The 20,029-nt window shown below is 39.5% G+C and overlaps 2 protein-coding genes across 4 annotated transcripts in view; one reads left to right on the top strand and one right to left on the bottom strand.

Annotated features, from left to right (window-relative positions):
* Position 1: 1 nt before the first annotated feature.
* Positions 2-3,769, top strand: desi1b (desumoylating isopeptidase 1b). Of its 2 annotated transcripts, none has more exons than XM_034859777.1 (6): positions 2-428; positions 622-643; positions 746-815; positions 965-1,074; positions 1,610-1,732; positions 2,339-3,769. In XM_034859777.1, exons 1-6 carry the CDS (start codon positions 341-343, stop codon positions 2,418-2,420), a joined length of 495 nt encoding a protein of 164 aa, XP_034715668.1. In that variant the 5' UTR covers positions 2-340; the 3' UTR covers positions 2,421-3,769. The 2 variants fall into 2 exon arrangements, with proteins under 2 accessions (XP_034715668.1, XP_034715669.1); XM_034859778.1 differs by having other exon boundaries at positions 324-428; positions 727-815.
* A 3,967-nt stretch (positions 3,770-7,736) lies between these two features.
* Positions 7,737-20,029, bottom strand: part of shisa8b (shisa family member 8b) — a 36,165-nt gene continuing 23,872 nt past the window's right edge. Inside the window, exons 3-4 of one of the 2 annotated variants that reach the window (XM_034859753.1) lie at positions 14,903-15,016; positions 7,737-9,201 (exon numbers count right to left, since the gene is read on the bottom strand). In XM_034859753.1, coding sequence (XP_034715644.1) covers positions 8,657-9,201; positions 14,903-15,016 — 659 coding nt within the window. In that variant the 3' untranslated portion in view covers positions 7,737-8,656. The remainder of the gene's footprint in view (positions 9,202-14,902; positions 15,017-20,029) is intronic. The other variant, XM_034859754.1, reaches the window with a different exon arrangement.

Consider the following 20,029-nt stretch of genomic DNA (forward strand, 5'->3'; position numbering starts at 1 on the left):
GGTCCCCGCCCCCCCATGCACTTTTTTGACAGTCATGTTTTGGTTTACAGTTAGACCGTGACACAGCAGCTGTCACCCGGCTTTTGGCTATTGCTTTTTATAACTATTACATATTACAAAATGTACATTACTTTTTAAGTGAAATAGTCTGTAGTAGCCTATGTTTATCTATATAGGTAACGTTACCAGTTCCACGATAAACTTTATATTAAAGTTCTGTTTGCTAGCTAGCTAACGTAAGATAACCAGTCGGCCAACTCTCGGTGGATGTGAGTCAGCTAGCTAACCCTGTACTAAGTTAGCTCCATTTGCCATTTGGAAGTTATCCCTTTGTGCTATCATGGATCAAACTGACTCTTACCCGGTGAAACTGTACATTTACGACATGTCCAAAGGCATGGCTCGCCAGCTGAGCCCTCTCCTGCTAGGTGAGTTTTTGACGAGCCAATGTTACCTTGGCTTGGCTTCATTAAAGCCGGAGACGGGGCGCCCTGGCCCGCAAGAAAAACCAGGAGAGAGCGGGGTTGTTACTTAGGCCTGAGACATGACTTTATTTTCTGCCAACTAATTACACTGCAATAAGTATTCTAATTTATTTCTTCTCTTTTATTATCAACACAGGAAGACAGCTTGATGGGATATGGTGAGTGCAGCTTCTTATATTCTCACTAAATATCCTGTAAACTGTGGTTAACTAATTCCATTGGTTGGTTTTATTGGAATAAGGTGTTTTGGTATTTTATAGGCACACTGCTATTGTTGTCCATGAAAAGGAGTTCTTCTTTGTGGGAGAAGGCATCAACAATTGTCCACCTGTAAGAATCAACTTAGTTCTTTTCTCAAATACAAACAAAATACACCACTTTTACTGCTCTACAGGGAAATGAAGTAATGGATCAGGAAGTGTTTGTCAAAATGCTTGGAACCAAGGCATACTAAGGGGTTTATGTGTTTTGCTTCCTAGGGTGGCACCCCCTTGGGTGAACCTGACTCCATAGTGGACCTGGGCTCCACTGAAGTGTCTATGGAAATATTTATGGCATACCTGATTTCACTGGCAGAATCCACATACAGGTAAAGGCTCATCACACAGATTAACATCCCACTGGGATCCATCCTGGAGGTCAGGGTGGGTAGGGACCACTATTAAAAAAGTATTGATTTCTTACAACTCCATGCATTTACACTGCAACTTCTTTCTTTTAGAAAGTCTTTAAATAAATTATAAAGACATCGTCATAACACTTAATACAGGTGATAACACAAAGGGTTGTGAGGCAAATTCATTGCTGCTGCACTAACCTCTCAAAAACATATAATCATATTATCACCTGGAAATTGCAACCTGGTTTTAGCAAGACATACAGTATGGGCCTTAGCTCTTTGACATTGAAATTATATATTTGTATAGTTTTAATTTTGAATTCTCTGTACACGCATTTAAAGTCTCACACTTCTCAGTTCTTTTTGTTATCTCTCGCAAAAATGCCTCTATCTTGTCTTTTCCTGCTACGCACCCGCCCTTCACCCTGTACGGCCTCTCAGTCTTCTCTCTAAATGGATGTCTCTGTCTCCTCTTCTCTCTCTTCTTCCTCCTCTGGGTGCACAGAAGTGGCACATACAACTTGTTTGAGCACAACTGCAACACTTTCAGCAATGAGGTGGCTCAGTTCCTCACAGGCAATCCCATCCCATTGTACATTACAGACCTTCCATCTGAAGTACTTTCCACGTAAGTCAACAAGCACCATAAAGCAGTTCCTACATCACCAATGCTCTTATAATTTTTTTTCTCTGTCTTTGTCTCTGTATTTGTAGTTTAAGGGCATCTTTGCAAATGCAACTTTTAAACAATTTTGGTGTCCATCTTTTCAAGTTCTGTACGTTAATTAGCTTTGAATTCACTGAGTTTAGGTGGACTTGGATTCTGTTCAGGTAGTTGAGATAGTTGTTTAAATGCTGTCAGGTGGTCTACACTGGCACCCAGCCACATTTCAACACCAGACATGCATTCATACACCCCATGTACCACCCTGTGGAGGCATAGAGACATATTGCATTGCTGTTCATCACAACATTTATGAAGTATTAATATTACAGAACAGTGGCGTGTAATAGTACTGTATCAATTTGTAGTTATTGTGACACTGTGTGACACACTTTGTCTGTTATTTGCTATTTCCAGATTTCTCTCCGTGTGTGTGTTGCTCAGAATTGAAAAGCGGCGGTCTTGTTGTTCTCAAATGTGTATTATTCCCCGTCCCCACATTGTTTAGACTATGTTTAGGCAGTTTTTTGGGAAATCTCGGTGTAACTGTCTGCTGTGTTTCCTCTTTAGGCCTTTTGGCCAGGCTCTCCGTCCCTTACTGGATTCCTTCGTCATAAATCCTGGAGGCAACAACATAACTGGACAGCAATAGAAAGGGCTGTGCACATTCCTTTAATAAAAATACTTTCATTTAAGGGTTCAGGTAAGCGTGGGACACCAACATCCGCCACCAGCCTGACCCTGATCACATCCGTGCTAAAAGTCCTGTCTGTTCAGATTCTGCATATTCTACACATCTGAGGTTTTAATGTGTGCCAGCCACTGAGGCCAGGGGACTAAGGCTGAATCCAGTCCTTCGTCTTAAAGTAGATTTCTTCTCTGGGCGATAAATAGTATGCAGCCACAAGTTTGGGTTCATAAAGTAAGAGTACTTCCCCGTGTTTAACCAAATATTTATATATCCTACAGATCTTACAATTATATTTTATTGGCTGAATTCATTCTTTCCTGCCCTGCTACTCTTTAAATATACACATTCATGCCTTACCACAGTGTTATCTTACATATTTCGGCCTCACTTATGCCTCATTCTCTACTTTTATGTATTAACTAAATAGGGCTTGGTATTGTTAAAAAGCTTTGATACCAGTACAGATACCAATACCGTGACTTTGATACCGATTCTTAAAGATAATTAGTCAGTACCAATTTTATAAAACAAAAATAAATTACAACTTACACATTATGGCACAAATCTTTTAATTTATTTTTCAGCCCCTACTACGTGAGCACAGTCTCTGTGTGTAACGTAGAGTTCTCCCTGCATGTCTCTATGACGTATAACGTTAGACAGCGTATCAGTGTTTTGATTTTGTTCCTGTGGTTATTAATATGTCAGGACTGCACTCCAAGGGCGAGGCCAGAGTAAGTCAAATTTAAAAGGAAGGTAACAGCTCTCAGTAAAACAGTTCTCCTGGCCCGTCTTTGTGATCAACTGTAGAAAATACAATTTGACCAAATCTAATGGGTTGTCTTTAGTGTACAAGTGTGTAACCTCTGATATGCTTCTCTTTCTCCACGATTTTTTTTAAATCCCAGACCAATCACTTGTTTGTTGTTCAGTTGCTTTACCTGATAAGACTTTAAATTTGTTCAATTTGTAAAGACAGCCTTTTACATATCCACCAATTTTACCTGGAAGCACTGAATATTGAAGTTTTGTATAGTTTGTATTTGAACGACTATATAGTAAATTACATGTACAGCAGGTGTTGATGCAAACAGCCACTTACCTGCATTACTGCGGGACCATTTATCTCTCCTTTAAGAAAAACAAGATATTTTTGCCATCAGTGTCTTTATTGTTATTTCTATGGAATTACTTATTTTGAATTTGAATATGTATATTGTTTAATCTATGGCTTTTCCTTCTACTTGATGATTCTTAAAGAGTGTCTGCTGTTTGTTAAAAAGTATTAAATTGTCTCTAATCTAATTTTATATACATGCACAAGGACTCTAAATTCACTTATTTTTCTCATAAATCGGACTAAGGTTTACATTTTTATTAAAAATATTTAGTATAAATAAAGAATAATCACTGTTATTAAAAATGGTTGAATAAAGAATTAAAAATGTTTGGACACTACAAACTACTACTACATAAGCTTTGTGTTCATGTAGGATCAGGAGCAGCCACAGGATGGCACTACAGGCTCACTAAAGCGGAGGCTGCTAGTTTCTGCCCCGACACAACAAGGCAACAGACATCTTTAATGTGTTTACATTTACAGTTGACGGTGAAGTGGTGGTTACTGGGACATGTTTGTGATTGTCGCTGCTTCAAATCCCAGCTGGGAAAATGTTGAGGATGTACTCCTTGGCTGACGGGGAAACAGCTCTCAATCTCTAATCTGTCAATAGATAACTGTTAATCATTGCACTATTTACTATTAAAGAGCTCAAATTGGCTCTTAAATCTATATTGGCTCATTATGATGTTTCGCTGGTAACTTGATCCAACAAAGAGTGACTGACTGCTGGGTTTTGACTGCGGGGAGTTTTTTGTCTCTTCCATGTGTTGAGCATTTTGCCGACCCAATTAAGGTGTCTGGTGCTTAGTTGAGTGTTTTGCCCCAAAGTAACCTAAAGTCAGACATTTCTTTGATACAAACACAAGTCTAACGAAAACCTTGCATTGATTTTACAATCTTTAATATGACATATCTTCAAAAGGTTGCTAAACAATTCTATGCGTGGAACATTTTGGGTATAAATGAGCTGTTTTGTTGTAATAAGAAGTATAGGTACATACAGTATATACACATTTTTAGCTAATTAACCAATACACTTTGGATTTACTTAGCTTATTTGTATTTATACGTTTATCATAGCTCTGTTCTCTTATTTGTATCTATACGTTTATCATAGCTCTGTTCTCTTATACAGTATATTCCTTTGTTAAACATACACTATAAGATACTCAAGACATTAACCTGCAGAGGTTCTTAGTGGCAAAGTGATGTCCTTCCTTTCATTTGGTGCAAAAAAACTTTCTTTTGGGCAGCCTAGCATCCTTACATAGCACATATATATCACATTTGCAAGTTTTCATCCAACTGCTGCATGCTCACTGCACGTCAAATTACTATATCAGCCAGCATTGTGTAATCGATTATAGAAACACCAACCTGTCTGCTTTATAGTTACTTTGTCCTAAACTGCAGTTCACATGTGTCACTGTGTTTTGCCACCAATGTAAAAACCCACTGCAATAATGTGACAGACAGTACAGCCGATCTTCTTTATCCTCCTCTATTGCACATTAAAAAAATTGCACAGCTCAGCTAATATAGATCTCTCTATGCATCATGTTTCATGTTACTAAAATTGATAACATGAAATAATCTGTTAAAATCGGACAGCAATTGTAATAAGTACTCTTAGACTCAAAATGACTTAGTTCATCCAGCCCTTATTCAAACAAAATATATATAGAAAAGTCCATTAAATCCACATATTTACACAATATTCAGAGATAAAGCAGAACACATGGTCTTTCCAATGATGTTTCCACTACATAAAACCTCACATTCAAAAAGATTGAATTATAATGTACACAAGATGAGAAACCTTTATCACAAATGGACAAGAACAGAGGGGTATTATTGTTTTAGGTGGGGAAAATGCATGATTTCATACCAAGAAAACATTGGAAGCACTTGTTCACGGCAAAGAACTTAATGTCTATTGCTCATTAAAAAACAAACCAATTTTGTGTCTGAGCAACATTTTTAACTTACAACATCAACCACTGAGAGGAAATCATTCCTGCCCAGGATCCTTTGCTGCATTGGTAATGACAAAATGACTTTTGCTTCAAATCACAAGCAAACTTATGAAGAAGAGATGTGTTCGGGAAGGAGAGAAGTGCTGTTTTTTTAACCAAAGCATTAGTCACAGTAGTCCTAATGCTTCAGTTTCTAAAACTTGTTAAAACATATGTTGTAGAGTAGAAATCTGAGAAAGACGGTGATCATAGGTTTGTGTTTGTTAGTGAATGAGAAAAAAGAGCTCCGTCTGCAGCAAGATGCTCATAAAACATCACCTGTCGAGATCTGTCTTTGAGACATTGTGTGGTGCGCTGTGTGTGGATGTTGTGGAGAGGAAGATTTTGACGGTGAGAAGAAAGACTGATCTGATTCCATTGTAAAAGCTCCTATTTTCAGATATCTACAGTATGTGTGGTTATCTGGTGCCACCTAATTGCATTGTTTAAATGTACTGGACATATTCTAAAAGAAAACACGGCAGCAGCAGCATCTGTGTATCTGTGTGTGTCAAAGTTGCCACCTGAATTTAATTTGGCCAAATTTGTTGAACTTATATAATGGGCCTTATGATGTTTACATGGGTGTAGTTTAGCGGCAAAGAGGGGGTTTGGTTATTTAATACTGTTGTGTTATGTTCTTGGCTCTGTGTCCGATCATTATGACTCTTAATTTAGCTGTGACAAAAGCACTTCACACAATAACTAAATAAAAAGTTCATCATAATAAAATCTTCCCTGCTCTTTCAGCACAAATATTAGACCTATTACAGACTTCGGGAAATGCTTCTGGACACACGTGCAATCGTCGTTAACAGCTCACTTCATTGTGCAGTTCCTGAGGGTGTTGCAGCCATAAAACTTTGCATTAACTGTTGCATGTTCATTGCAGCAGCTCTGCACACACTGTCCTTTGCGGTACAGGCTTCAGAGACAAGATGAGACATGTGTAACGCTTCAGGCCTGGAAGTGCCTCAGCGAGTTCCCCTGTAATGGTGCCTGGGGGTTTCGCACACAGGCCTCCACACACGTCCACACACTCTGAGTTATGACCCAGACAGCTTAGCAGTGAGAGACCCAGATCCACAATGACTCCGTCCCTTTCCATTCCCTGGGGAAAGAAAACATGCGGCCATGTTCATTTGTTTTTCACCATTTTCTCTTCTCTCTTCTCTCTTTGTCTTCTTTTCTAAAGAGCCCCAGCCTCTGGCTCTTGCACTGTCCCTCTTTTTCCTCCTCTCCCTCTCTCTGGACGGGATGGAGGCTGATGGGAGCTGACATGATGGTGGCATTGTCCTCGCTGTCTAGTTAATGTGACCGCAGGGATGCTGTCCCTGTATACTTGGCCTGATGGTACAGAATGCAAAGCGCTTCATCATGGAAAGAGGGTGGGAGAGGCCGAGAGGGATATAAACAAAAAACAAAACAGCTGTGCATGGAGGTAGACCGAGAGATTCAATATAGTAGAGAGTTTACAAGAAGAACGGGAGGGAATTCTCAAAGAAATACTCACAAAGGCATCTACGGGGCCTATAAGTAACCTAAACTGTGTTACCTTGACATGATTTATGTCACTTGAAACCCTTATATTCCATTCATGCTTAAAATTAGTAGGATTTTTACTGCCCTATACCACAAACCAACCAATAACATTTTTTTAATTTTGGCTTCAAAATCAGACTACAGACTAATCCCCACCCACTGGAATTATTAAGAACTCTCAAACTGCACTGCAAAGCATTTTTGTGAAAATATGATCTCATGTCTGTGCCAAAAAGCAAATGATAAGAAGCTTATTATTCCAGTATTTATTACAAGAATATAGTTACTTTTTCACTTCATGTTTCTGTTGAATTTCCCCTTACAGGTCTCTGTTGTTCTATGCAATGGTAACTTAGTAGCTAAGAGGAACAGTTTAGTATTTTGTAAAATATGTCTGTTTGCTTTCTTGCAATGTTAGATGAGAAGATTGACACCACTCTTTTGTCTTTACGGTAAATGTAAAGTTACCAACATTATGCCGTTAGCATAGCTAGCATGAAGACTGGAAACGGGGAGAAACGAGATCAGTCAAGACTTCAGGAAGTTACCGCACCTCTGGGTATTTTGTAACCATTGCTATGCTAAGCTAACTGGCAGTTGACAGAAGTTTCGTATTTAGCGTACAGATTTGACAGTGGTATCGGTTTAAAAGAACATTATTTGTTTAAATTTTTTTGCAAGTTCTACTGGTGGCCAATGAACGTAAAGGATCTCCAGTGTTCCTCCAAATTAACTGAATTAATTGAATGTTTCCTGAGGTCTAAATTCTGTAGATGAACCACAGAAATGGATTACATTAAAATAGATGATAGCACTGAATGGCTGTTTTTAATTGAAAACATAAGGAAGTATGGCCAATGGATACAGTTTATTGTGGAATGTTTTTAACAACCAAATCTAACCATGAGCCAGGTTACTATTTTGTAGCAACATGTACCGATTATCTACTGTTGTAATTGGAGTTACCACAAATGCTCTGTTCATTCCTGCTAAATCTGACAGGAAGCCATCATGTCAAAACCTTTCACAGACACAATCAAGCTTGATCCCCAAGAGCTGGTACATGTAAGAGTTGTTCAGTTCTCCTATCCCTATTCTTATAAGATCTGTACAACCACAATGAAACCACAAAAGCTGTACTCGTTGAGAATGTATAAAACCTGTAATATTCTGTAGGACCTACAGTATAGGAGTCTGAGACTGGTTGATTTCCTTTCAGCCACAGTCTATATACTTTATATGAGCAATGTACAATAACCTTGCTGGAGTCCAATAATAACCTTTACAAGCTGAGTGCATTATCTGTAAGAGTGGTGGTTTTGCAATGCTGCTTATCTCCTGAATCTCACTGTTTCCACTTATCAAACCCCCCCTTTTCATCTTGAAATCTGAATGTGTCTACCTGTTTATTATCCCTCACCTGTTGGGCTACCTGTCCCAAACTGGCATTAAGCTAAGACCAACGTTTTTTTTTAGTGTGAGACATTTCAGCACGCTGCTCTCTAAAGCCTTGCCGCTCAGACGGTCACCTCAGTTGTACTGTGAGTGGAGTAACTCTTCTGCCTATTGGAGTGGTAGTAGGAGGGTTGAGATGGGTGTTGCCCCTGTACATGCTGCCCCTGCCCTGCCCCCCCTACAGCTCCTCCGTACATCCCTCCATAGGGCTGGCTAAAGAGATCCGGCAGGTTCTCTATGCTCTCATGCCTCCTGGTCGAGTAGGCGTGTCTCCGTGTAGAGTTGTGCATGGAGGAGGAGGCGTGCCCCGGGGCAGAGGCCTGTCGGTGGACGTGGCGGCCCGTTGGCTCCCAGGCTTTGAAGGCCGAGCTGGAGAGAGACGGGTGAGTGGTGGTCTTGGGGAGGCGCGAGTTCTCCAGGTGGTTAGAGGGGATGGAGATGGAGAGGGGGGCATGGAGATCATGGTGCGCCGACACTGGCTGGTGGACGTATGACTTCTCTTTGGGCGGAACAGGCACAGGCTGGAAGGCAGGAGGTACCACAGGTTGGTACTGGGAGAAGTCCATGAGCGGGAAACTCTTGTAGTAGCTACGAGACGCGCTGTGCGCTGTAACCAAGAAAGGGGTGGGTGAGAAGAAGTTACATCTAAACAGAGCATTCATCAGTAACTGATAGAATCATTTAACTTTAATACAATTTGGTTCTTTTTGAAGTTTCGGATAGAGATGTTCCGATACAATTTTTTCTTTCGCTGATACAATTGCAATACCTGAACTTGCGTATCAGTTCATACAGAGTACCGATTCTATACCAGTGTGTTAAAAATTTAAATATAATGACATGATGACCGTAAATTTTTTAATAGCTGTATATTGCTATCGTTGTACGGCCTGGCTCAGGTTAAACATGAACCATTACCATTAGACTTTCCTTTATTATCTAGTTTGACAGGCGTTTTCACACCTAAAAGTCCGGACCAAGGTCCGAACCAACGTTAGTGTTCATCCCTTTCTTTTTGGTTTCACACAGTGATTTTGCTAATGTACTAAAGAACTTTCCATGACATACCTACGGCGTGCCGTCACTACGTACGTGTGTTGCGTCTCCCTTTGGTGAGTAGACGGACGTTGGACGTTGGCGTGTTGTCACTTTGGCATTTTTTGGCTGGTAGTCTCGTTGAAATGAATGAATGAAAATGAATGAGCATATCCCTATTGGGTTATTATGGTATTACTACCAGCAGCAACAGCATCAGCACCAGCTGCAAGCTTAGCCCACTCTACAAGCACAGTACTTGAGAGAAACGTACGTTTTTGGATGTCGGCATTTTTCTTAGTGTTTTCTAATTAAATTTTAATGTTTTCATCTGACCAAGTGAAATTCAATATCTAATCTTCTCCTCTCCCCACGTAGTTCCAGTGTTTAAATACTGCAAACAAACCGAACAATGGTTCCCTTTGGTCCAGACCAAGACCACCTCTTTTGATCGGACCAAAATTTGGTCTTTTGTTCTGGACTGTGGTCCAAGGCACCTTAATCACCTGCAATTTTGGTTCGGACCATACTGAAAAGTCCGGACCAAATGAGGTAGGTGTGAAAACGCCCTCAGTCTTAACGGAAAAAGAGCATAAATAAACTACTCAGAACTATAAATATTTTGTAAGGCTATATTACGTGGTACCAAATTGTGCATGCATACCAGCATTTAAGTCCATATCGGAGGCATTGCAGATACTGGAATAGGTATCGGAAAATTATATTGAGTTTCGGACATCATTTCTACTGTATGTGAAAATGAAACAGTGAACAGTCTTTCAGTGGAATGAGGGAGACAGACATTTTAGGTCTAACCTATCTCCTAATTGAGATAGGTTTAAAAAAAATTGATTCTCTGTTCTTTCTTTTTCTTTGTATAACCCTAACCCCATCATAGTTTATTGTAACAATGTTGGCCTGTTCCTAGCAGGTAATACTATCATAAATGATACAAACGATCGCCAAAGCGACACAAATAACAACAGTTGAAATCCTTCTTTGATTTAATGTAGTATGCTCTGTTTTTAACCTTCAGCAATCAGGCCAGTACAGCAGTACATGCTATTTTTGGCCTCCTCAAACTTATTTAGTCATTTTCAATTTGTCACAGTCAGATGCAGTTTTGAGTCACACACAGATGTAGCCTAAAATGAACTTTCAGTGTGTAAACACAGAGTCTGTCATTGTAAGAACACTGATGACTGAATCACACTTAATCCGTGATGCATTTACGACCTCCCAGCGCCAACCTGTCAGCTACGTTGTCTTCGTTTGCTCCTCAAAGTATTTTAGAAACTTTTCAAAGGAGACCATCAAACTTTTGAAAAAAAGAAACTACACATTCTTATTCATACAAAGGAAAACTTGATTTAAATACGGGAAAACCCACTCTCAAATATTAAAACACTCACTCAGGGCTTTAGCTTCTTCCTCCTCACTTGGTCTGGCATGACTACTAGCTTTTGGTGGCTAATGCAACCATGTCTCCTAAACGATCACACTCCCATACAACTAAACTGCATTCTCAGTTACATTTCCAGAGAAACATATTTTGTTGCAAATTACAAGTCCAACCAGCGCCAGGCACACTTTGTGAAATGTTTACAGTTTTAAACACCTGGTTGATGCTGTGAATTAAAACTACTCACACGGGAAACAACCAGCGGTCTCTTGGGTGAAAGTCTCGTGTTAGTTTGACCCATCCACTGCTTGGACTTTGAATACAGACTTTGATTAGAAACGTTTTTTGTGATATGACAAAAAAAATGTTATCTGGGACAAAAAAAAGAGACTGGCAGTTGTTTTCATGTTTTCATAACTGACATTACCGAGCCAGTTTGACTTTGTGACTCATCTCTACTTCTGTTACAGTTACTGTTACCCTACTATTGTTTAGCATTCACCATTCAGTCTTGTATAAAGTATTACTTGATAAGCAACACTCGGGTATAAGTATCTTGCCAGAAAAGGACTTTGGTTGGTGTACTTTGTTACATTACCACATAGTCACCATTATAACATAAATGTTACTTAAAGAATTATGTTTCACACTCTAAATGGCCATCAGAAGCACAACAAGATGTTTGACAACTTTTTCTCCCAATACAAATAAATAAGACTTTCTTGTCCAGAAAAAATACTTTAAATGAGTGGATTACACACATAGAGAGAATTAGAAAATAAACCGGTCAGGATGAGGGGGAGGGTTTGAAGAAGATCAAAGGGGAACGCTGGGGATTTAAGCATTTCCAATTGGTGTAAGCCCACAAGGTGAATAGTAGTAGTCCTCTTGGTGGAATAGGAGAGGGCAGAAGGCAGGGAGAGGAATGAGAAGGGAGGAAGTGAGGAGGGCAATGGAGATGATGGAGGTAAAGGTATGTGTGTCAGGATGCAGGGACATTGCAATGAAGGGTTATAAATACCCTCGCCCGTAGTCCAGAGTGCGTGTGTGTGTGCGTGCGTGTGCGTGCGTGTGTGTCATGGACTTGCATGAATGTCACAGAGAATTATTTAAATAAATTAAAAACGGAGGTCATCGCCGCTAGCTTCCTGGCTACATGAACAGTAACCTTGTCTCTGTGTGTGTTTTCATCCTGTTTGTCCAGAAGTCAGAGTCCACTAGCAACAGCAGTTGTTGTCAGAAGCTACTATTAAAGTAAATAGATAATAAAACTGATTTAAGGAAATAAATGTTCATATGAAGTATAATATGTGAATGTCCTGTTTGCAGACAGTTTGGTAAAGCCGTATGTATGATGTATGATGTATGATGAAAAGGACTACTTGTTTGGGGGGCCAAGTCTTTTTTTTTAACCTTTTTTTCTGCTAAATGGATCACTAACTGGTGAGGATACGGACAAATAACCCGTGACTTTTTAACATCCGTTTTTAAAGCGTTACTCACGCCAAAATGCAACCTTGGGTCTTTTTGTGAATGTGCCTTAGTCAAACCTTTGTTAAAAACCTAATTAGGACGTCAGTCAACTTTTAAGACTGATTGTATTTTCGTTTTCGATCAAATGGCCTTTTGAATGTGAGCGCTAGGGGCACTACTATGATTACATCAAAATCAGGGTCTCTACACATGAACTGGAGCATTAGAACATTGTTTGTGTACACAGAGTTTATTAACACCGAGATGGCAGCAAGGGGGAAAAACAACTGCTAAAGTAAGGTGATAAAACCTTTCTTTTTAGTATCTCTGTGACCACAAATAATATTCTCAATGCTCCTGTTCATGTGTAGAGCCCCTGGTGATACTTGGAGCAAAGTTTCCTGTTGTGTCAAGCCTTCTTAGTGTTTTACAAATAATGATCTTGATGCAGTCATAGTAGTGAAACTCCCATTGAAAAGGCCATTTGACCAAAAACAAGAATATGGTCAATCTTAAAAGTGGTGCTTAGTCCTAATTATGCTTTTAAACAAAAGTTTGACTTGGGTACATTCACAAAAAGACCCTAGGTTGCATTTTAGCGAGAGTTACGCTTTAACAGCACCTATGTAGCCTGTGTGTAGTGCATATTTTGTTTTATAATGAGTGACCTGGAGATGACGTTTACAACCAACTCATTAAGCTAACAACCATTAGCTAAAAAGCTAAAGGTCTGTTGAAGCCTTGGGCATCTCCCAAGTATAAATGTATTATATTTACTGTGTGTAAAGATGCTTGTTGCTTGAAAATGAATTTGAGTCAACCTTCCATGGATAATAAAGGTTCAAATCTACCCTGACAAGCAGTGATTTGCCTTTAGCCCCCCTTTAGAGGATTGTTTTGTTCTAAGTTAAACCTGGGGGATATCTTAAAAAAAAGTGTTATCGCTGCATCCCTACTGCATAATATATTTAAAACATCTATTAAATGTAATGTTAAGCTTAGTGCAATATATAGTCGAAAGGGTAACACTTGATAATAGGGGTATAAATCACATACTTAAGTATAGTGTAACTAAAACATGACTCACAATGATTTAATGCAGTGTTTTCCAAAGTTTTTCAGATCAATGACCCCTACACTGACACAACCACGGACCCCCATTTGATTTGATTTAGTCCCACGGTCCCCCATTTAATAGGGTTATTATTAATACAGAAAGTGTATGAAATCCATGACCAAAATAGTCAAACTTTCTGTCATGGTGTTGTGTATGGACTGAATTATAGTCAAAACAAATGATTCTACTTTGAAAACCACTGATTAAATGTATGAATCCGTGCAGGATGGATCATCACTTCCTGTTGCTCACTATAAAAAATCTTCAACAAAGGTTTGCTTAAAATAAATAGTTTTATATTTCTATGAGTAGATACTTTTCTACCGTCAGAGAGGCAGAGCAAATTCATGGGTCTGAATTCATGAAACATCCTACAATATTTCATGCATTAAATTATCATGAGTCATGTATTACTTAACTATACAATTGTTACCCTTATTGTTAATTGTTCAGCAACAATCACGCAAATGAAATAGACATTGTGGGAATCCTTAAGGGATCTACACGCAGTGCATACATTTTATTTTACACATAAAATATGGACACTTAAATGGTGGGAAAGCAGCTACCATATAACTGTTTGAATTAATGACAAAAACTATGCAAAAAAGACCAAGGTCGGGAAATAACCTTGCTTTAAGTTAAAGTTTTATTTTTGTGTAGTTAAAATCAAAGCAAGGACAATCACTAGTCACATAGTATTCATAACGTTCGCCCAGTAGTTTCTTCCCCCCCAAAAGCTCCAGTGGTGCTCCCATAGGTTGTGTAAAATACTGTACATGTTTACATAAAATACATAAAATACTGTACATGTATTAGAGATACGTCCTTCACAATTACCTCGTGCTGTTTGTTTAGACTGCTATAATACATTTAGTTCAGTTATCTTTAATAAGTTTTAATATCATTAAAACAAAGGTTCTGCTGCTATAACTCTGATTAAACTGCTCCCTTGTCTTGTATGTAGGCCATAAAAGGAACTGTGGACTAAGTCTACTGTAATCAATCCATCACTCAGTCACATTTAGAGGCGGTCACACCACAGGAACAGCGTGGGCTCCTCTTTAAGATCAGTTCTCTGTTTGCCAAGAGGCAAAGAGACCCTCGTCGTTTAACAGCTCGTGTATTGTCAGCCTACTGTACCCTAAAGGTTATTGTGTCGGTTGGAATTAGCATCAGTGTGTGTGTGTGTGTGTGTGTGTGTGTGTGTGTGTGTGTGTGTGTGTGTGTGTGTGTGTGTGTGTGTGCGTGCGTGCGTGTGTGTTTGCGTGTCTGACTTACCCACAGCTTTGAGGGAGGTATACTTGTTGAGTCCTACTGTGCTGTGGTTGCTCTGCGGGTGTGGCAGCCCTTGGCCAAACGGCCCGTAAGCCGAGTTATTCAGATGGTACTGTTCTGGTGAGAGACAAGCAAAGAGAGAGAGAGAGAGAGAGAGAGAGAGAGAGAGTCAGTTTTTGGTGGTTACAGTAGTCCGAAGTGTGTGGTGTCTAATGTTGTCGCTGTCATGGCAGAAACCTTGTCTGTCCATATTTTGTTATTTAAAGCTTTAGTGCTATCCTTTTGGATATTAATGAACGCCCGGTACAGTCAAGCTATTGCCAAATGAGTTGTTTCAAAGCTAATTAAGACTATCAGCTCCACACAACTCTCTCTATATTTCTCAGTGTGGCTATGTTCAGGAGATAATGTCGTCTGGCAACTTTTGCCCGTAGCAGCTCGACTGAAGACAATTGCCTCTTCTGAAGAGTCCATCATGTTATTTTTAATCCTCCGTGTCCTCCTCGGCTACAAGTAACTGTGTGCAGGAGGGCTGGGGCTGGTGCGTGATCACGGAAGGCTTGTATCAGGTGGATGCAACTCCTCATTGGGGAGACAGAAGCTACGCGCGATACAGTAGCTTTAAATTCTCTTTCATTAATCAGTGCTATTGGTCACCCTTTAATGCCTGTCAGGTTTTAACCTGACAGCAACAATATATATTTCATTTGTTTTAACTACTACTATCTACTATTTACTATTTATTACTACTATTAACTACAACCTATCTTAGTCTTTTAAAGATGCCATAACCATACTGTAGTTGCCATATGCAGAAAATAAATACATTTAAAAATTGGTGACGTTAAACCAAGACTGGATTAACTCCTTAGGTAGCCCTGGAGCCTTATGGGTCCAGTGTGTAGGAGTGTCTGCCATCTAATGTTGAGATCATATATTGCAATCAACTCTGCACCTCACAGTTCAAACTACGTATTAAAGCTACAGTAACCTTCACGCTTCAAAAAGCCGGTCTCTTGCTCTTTTCAATATACTTTTTCTTTTTCTGGGCGAAGAAGAAGACTTCTGTGCCTGAAATTTGGATTTTGAACACATGTGGTCCTCCACGTTTTCTTTTTCAAACTTGCCAGGGCACGGAAGCAATCATACCCATTAGCAGCACTAGCAGCATCTGTGAGTTTATCATGTGACAGCAAAAACATGAAAGGCAGAGCAGTATGTCCTGTATGCCCCTTACCGGCTAACATATTTCTAGCCCAGTTCATGCAATTGAAAACGTAAAATCTCAAGCCAGAAGGAATACTTGGAATTGATGTTGGTGGTAAATATTCATGAAAAAGGAGAAGTTTGTGAACGGGCAACACCGATTTTGATAATAAACAACTAAACATGTTACATACTGGACCTTTAATGTGCTCTGGGGCACTGAAGGACTAACTAACAGTTCCATCCACTGAGTCCAGTCTGTAAGCACCGTCACCTTCAAGTAACCAGCATGTACAGCAGACTACACGTGGCAGATTCATTATAATTCACCTACAGACTCTTATCCAACCATAATATGTTATGAATACTGCTTGCTCAAAAAGGGTGCCGGTTGATATGCGGCAATTTGATTACACAACTTTATTTGGGAATGTGAAGCATCTGAACATATTATAAACTGAACTATTGATGTTTACCATTGGAGTCTGGGACCCCGGGTGCAGCTTTGCCTGGTCAGGAATCCAGCATTGCATTAGACCATCAGAAACATTGTCACTTAACGGAATAATTGTCAAACTATCCCATCATCTATAAAGAGTGATGATAATGTTACAGTGAACATAGATGTGGAACATTGCAAGAAAACTGACAGGATGAAGTGTCATACAAACACATTGGAACATAAAAGTAAAAACTATTTCATTGTCGATTAATCTGTTGATTATTTTCCAGATTAATTGATTAGTTGTTTGGTATATAAAATGTCGGAAAAAATTGAGAAAAAATTTCAATCAATGTTTTTCAAAGCCCAAGTCCTCAAATGTCTGTTTTTGTTTTTTTCCACGAAACAGGACATTTGAGGGCATATTCCCTTTACTATCACATAGGGGTAGAGAAACTAGAATATATTCACATTTAAGAAGCTGTAGTCAGTTAATTTTGACTTTTCTTCTTATAAAAAATGATTCAAACTGATTAATCAATTATCAAAATATTTAGTCTATGAATTAGTTTACAGATAATCAATTAATCATGGCAGCTCTATAGTGTTGCAATTGTTTGGAAATACATGGAGCAGCATATATATTTGTGTGAAGAAAGAAATCTTGAGAAGAAGTTCAACCCCTGTGTACTTTCTCAATTTCGCATACCTAGACAATTGCTGCATGAAGTGGGTGTAGATTAGTAGATGTAACCCCTCAAAACTAGTTAAAAGCCTACTGACACCTTGAGAGGCCCTGAAATACCAAGCTGGCAGTTGGCCATCGAAGCTGCTGGCTATCATTAAGCGTCTGTTTCTGAAAATGATCTCTTCATCTTTTGGAGTCAGGGATTACTGCTTGTACTGGGAATCTCTCAGGTGGGGAATGTGTGCTGTGGAAGCATCACATAAATCCTGGATTAACACGAGTTCAAAACCATCGCCCTTTTACCCGAGGACGGTGACTTTGGGTGAGACAACGGCCCAATCCCTGATGGCCAGCCAGCCCCATGCTAAATGAACTGAGGTTAATGAACAATGGAACAAACTACCTGAGCAAGTGAAGCTATGGCTATTAACATTAATGAAGTCCACGGATGCAGCCAGCGCACTTGATGTCAGCCTCAGGGATGGATGGACACATTGGCACACAGACACACGCACACACACACAGACACACACACACACACACACTGTGAAATTGACAGTAAAGCGTATTGATCTTCTCCAACGTGATCTCTTGGAAATTAAGAATAAACAGGACGTCACTCTAGTCATGTCTATGCATTTTAAACCGTTAAACACTGGACACGAACAGCGGTCTCCTGGGGGAGAGTCGTGTTTGTTTGACCCATCCATCCACCCCGACCTCATGCCTACATGTGCTTTCTCTAATTAATGTGATATTCATACGCCATTTTGGGGATACAACATGTATGCTTGCCAATCTAATTTGACATGCCAACGCAAGTCTATTAGTGCATAAGTGTGTGTGTGTGTGTGTGTGTGTATGTGTGTGTGTGTGTGTGTGTTTGTGTATGTCACTGGCAGAAGCACAGCATCAGAGACAGAAGATTTCATCACATCTGTGACTGTCAGTGCTAATAAAGAGGTGCAAACCAATACTAATTGCTTCATGCAAACATGACACACAGAGTGAGAATCATGTGTGTTTAAATGAAGCAAAGAGACAGTGGGATGGTGAAACAGAGAGAGAAATGTGGAGGATGGCAGGATGCTCTGGTGGACTAAGTTAGAAAATTATGCTGAAGCCAGAGGGGTGGAGAAATGTCCGGAGTTAGTCTTTACAGTAACAACATTCACACTTACAGCTCTGAGCATATACGTTAAACACACACACACACACACACACACATACCCACACACACACACACACACACACACACACACACAATTATCAAAATGCTGTAAGCTGATTAGCTAGGAGGATGTTTCATGTGTTGAAATGTGCATCGTGTGTGTGTGTGGAATTCAGTGCCGCCGTGCCAGATTAGCAGATTATGAGGAAAAAGCCCTTTTTATGCTGTCATCAGCATCATTACCACTATGTTCATCATCATCTATTTTGATTTTATCCTCATCATCATCATTTTTGCAGCCATGATGTTGTTAGAGCAACAATAAATGACAGTTTTAGACCCACACACTGGTACTGTATATTCACTGGTTGTCATGAGAAGCTTAGATGTTGGAAGTCTTTGTCCTTTGGAGACTTTTATTTCCACATTTTTATATGACTTTCTCATAGGATTTCATACAGAATCTTTCTTGTATCAAGTCCTTGTATCAAGTCCTGTTTTTCCAGTGTTTTTATGATTGCTGGCAAACGGCTGTCCTTCCTGCAATTAGATTTCTTTTGGCCAGCACGAAAGTTAGCTGTACTCAGGCTCCCACAGAGGATGTTTAACAGAATTTGGCATTGAGCTTTGAGACAAAATAGGAATAATTGCTTAGATTTTCTCCAAAAGTCAAGTCAACATTTTTACAAATTTGAACAATAAACTAGTCACACACTCCACCTTTACTGGGTAAATTTGGTATACACAATGCCCGTGCTGATGTCCTCATGCCCATGTGCACATGCACTCACCCACACAGAACTACAAACGTGACCAATTAATGAGTCAATCTGCTTGGCCAAACCTTCTTTTTCCGGTACAAGGTTTTAGCAATTGCTTAATAGAGTAAGTACGTGTGCGGGTGCAAATCAATACATAAAACAGGAACTGAGGGGTTCTGGCTCGGGGTTGTGGATGTTAAAACTCCAGCATGGTTGCACAAAAAAGTAATTTCTTCATTAAGCACCACCAAGTGAACGTCTGGCATCGGGATCTTTTAAGCGCAGAACAAGAAGGCGGGAATGCTGATTAATGTGTGTAAAAATACCCTGTTCAAGTCAAAGCACTGCATTTAAAATCCTGTATGAGTAAAAGTGCTGCCACCAAAATACATACACTATCAAGGTTTTTTTTTTCTCATGAAAACAAGATAATAATTTGTACACGCCAGTGTTTTCCCTACTATAATAAGGCAAGGCAAGGCAAGGCAGCTTTATTTGTATAGCACATTTCAGCAACAGGGCAATTCAAAGTGCTTTACACAAAATCAGTTAAAAAATAAAAACTGTTAAAAAATAAAAACAGATAAAACACGTGAATTAAAAATAGAAACATTAAGACACATAAAACACAAGAGTAAAAGTTACAGTGCAGCATAAGAAATTAAACATTAAAAGAACATAATTTAAAGAAAAGCAACATCAAAAAGAAAGGTCTTCAGCCTTGATTTAAAAGAACTGAGAGTAGCAGCAGCTCTGCAGGTTTCTGGAAGTTTATTCCAGATAGGAGGAGCATAGAAACTGAAAGCTGCTTCACCCTGTTTAGTTCTGACTCTGGGGACAGAAAGTAGACCTGTCCCAGATG

This window comes from Etheostoma cragini, chromosome 21, assembly GCF_013103735.1.
Source record: "Etheostoma cragini isolate CJK2018 chromosome 21, CSU_Ecrag_1.0, whole genome shotgun sequence".
NCBI classification, from domain to species: Eukaryota; Metazoa; Chordata; class Actinopteri; order Perciformes; family Percidae; genus Etheostoma; species Etheostoma cragini.

Bases quoted from the DNA above. Each gene is read 5' to 3' on its own strand.
- desi1b (XM_034859777.1), top strand. From the start codon at position 341: ATGGATCAAACTGACTCTTACCCGGTGAAACTGTACATTTACGACATG. The intron at 429-621 runs GTGAGTTTTTGA...TTATCAACACAG, and splicing joins GCTGAGCCCTCTCCTGCTAG to GAAGACAGCTTGATGGGATA. The intron at 644-745 runs GTGAGTGCAGCT...GGTATTTTATAG, and splicing joins AGACAGCTTGATGGGATATG to GCACACTGCTATTGTTGTCC.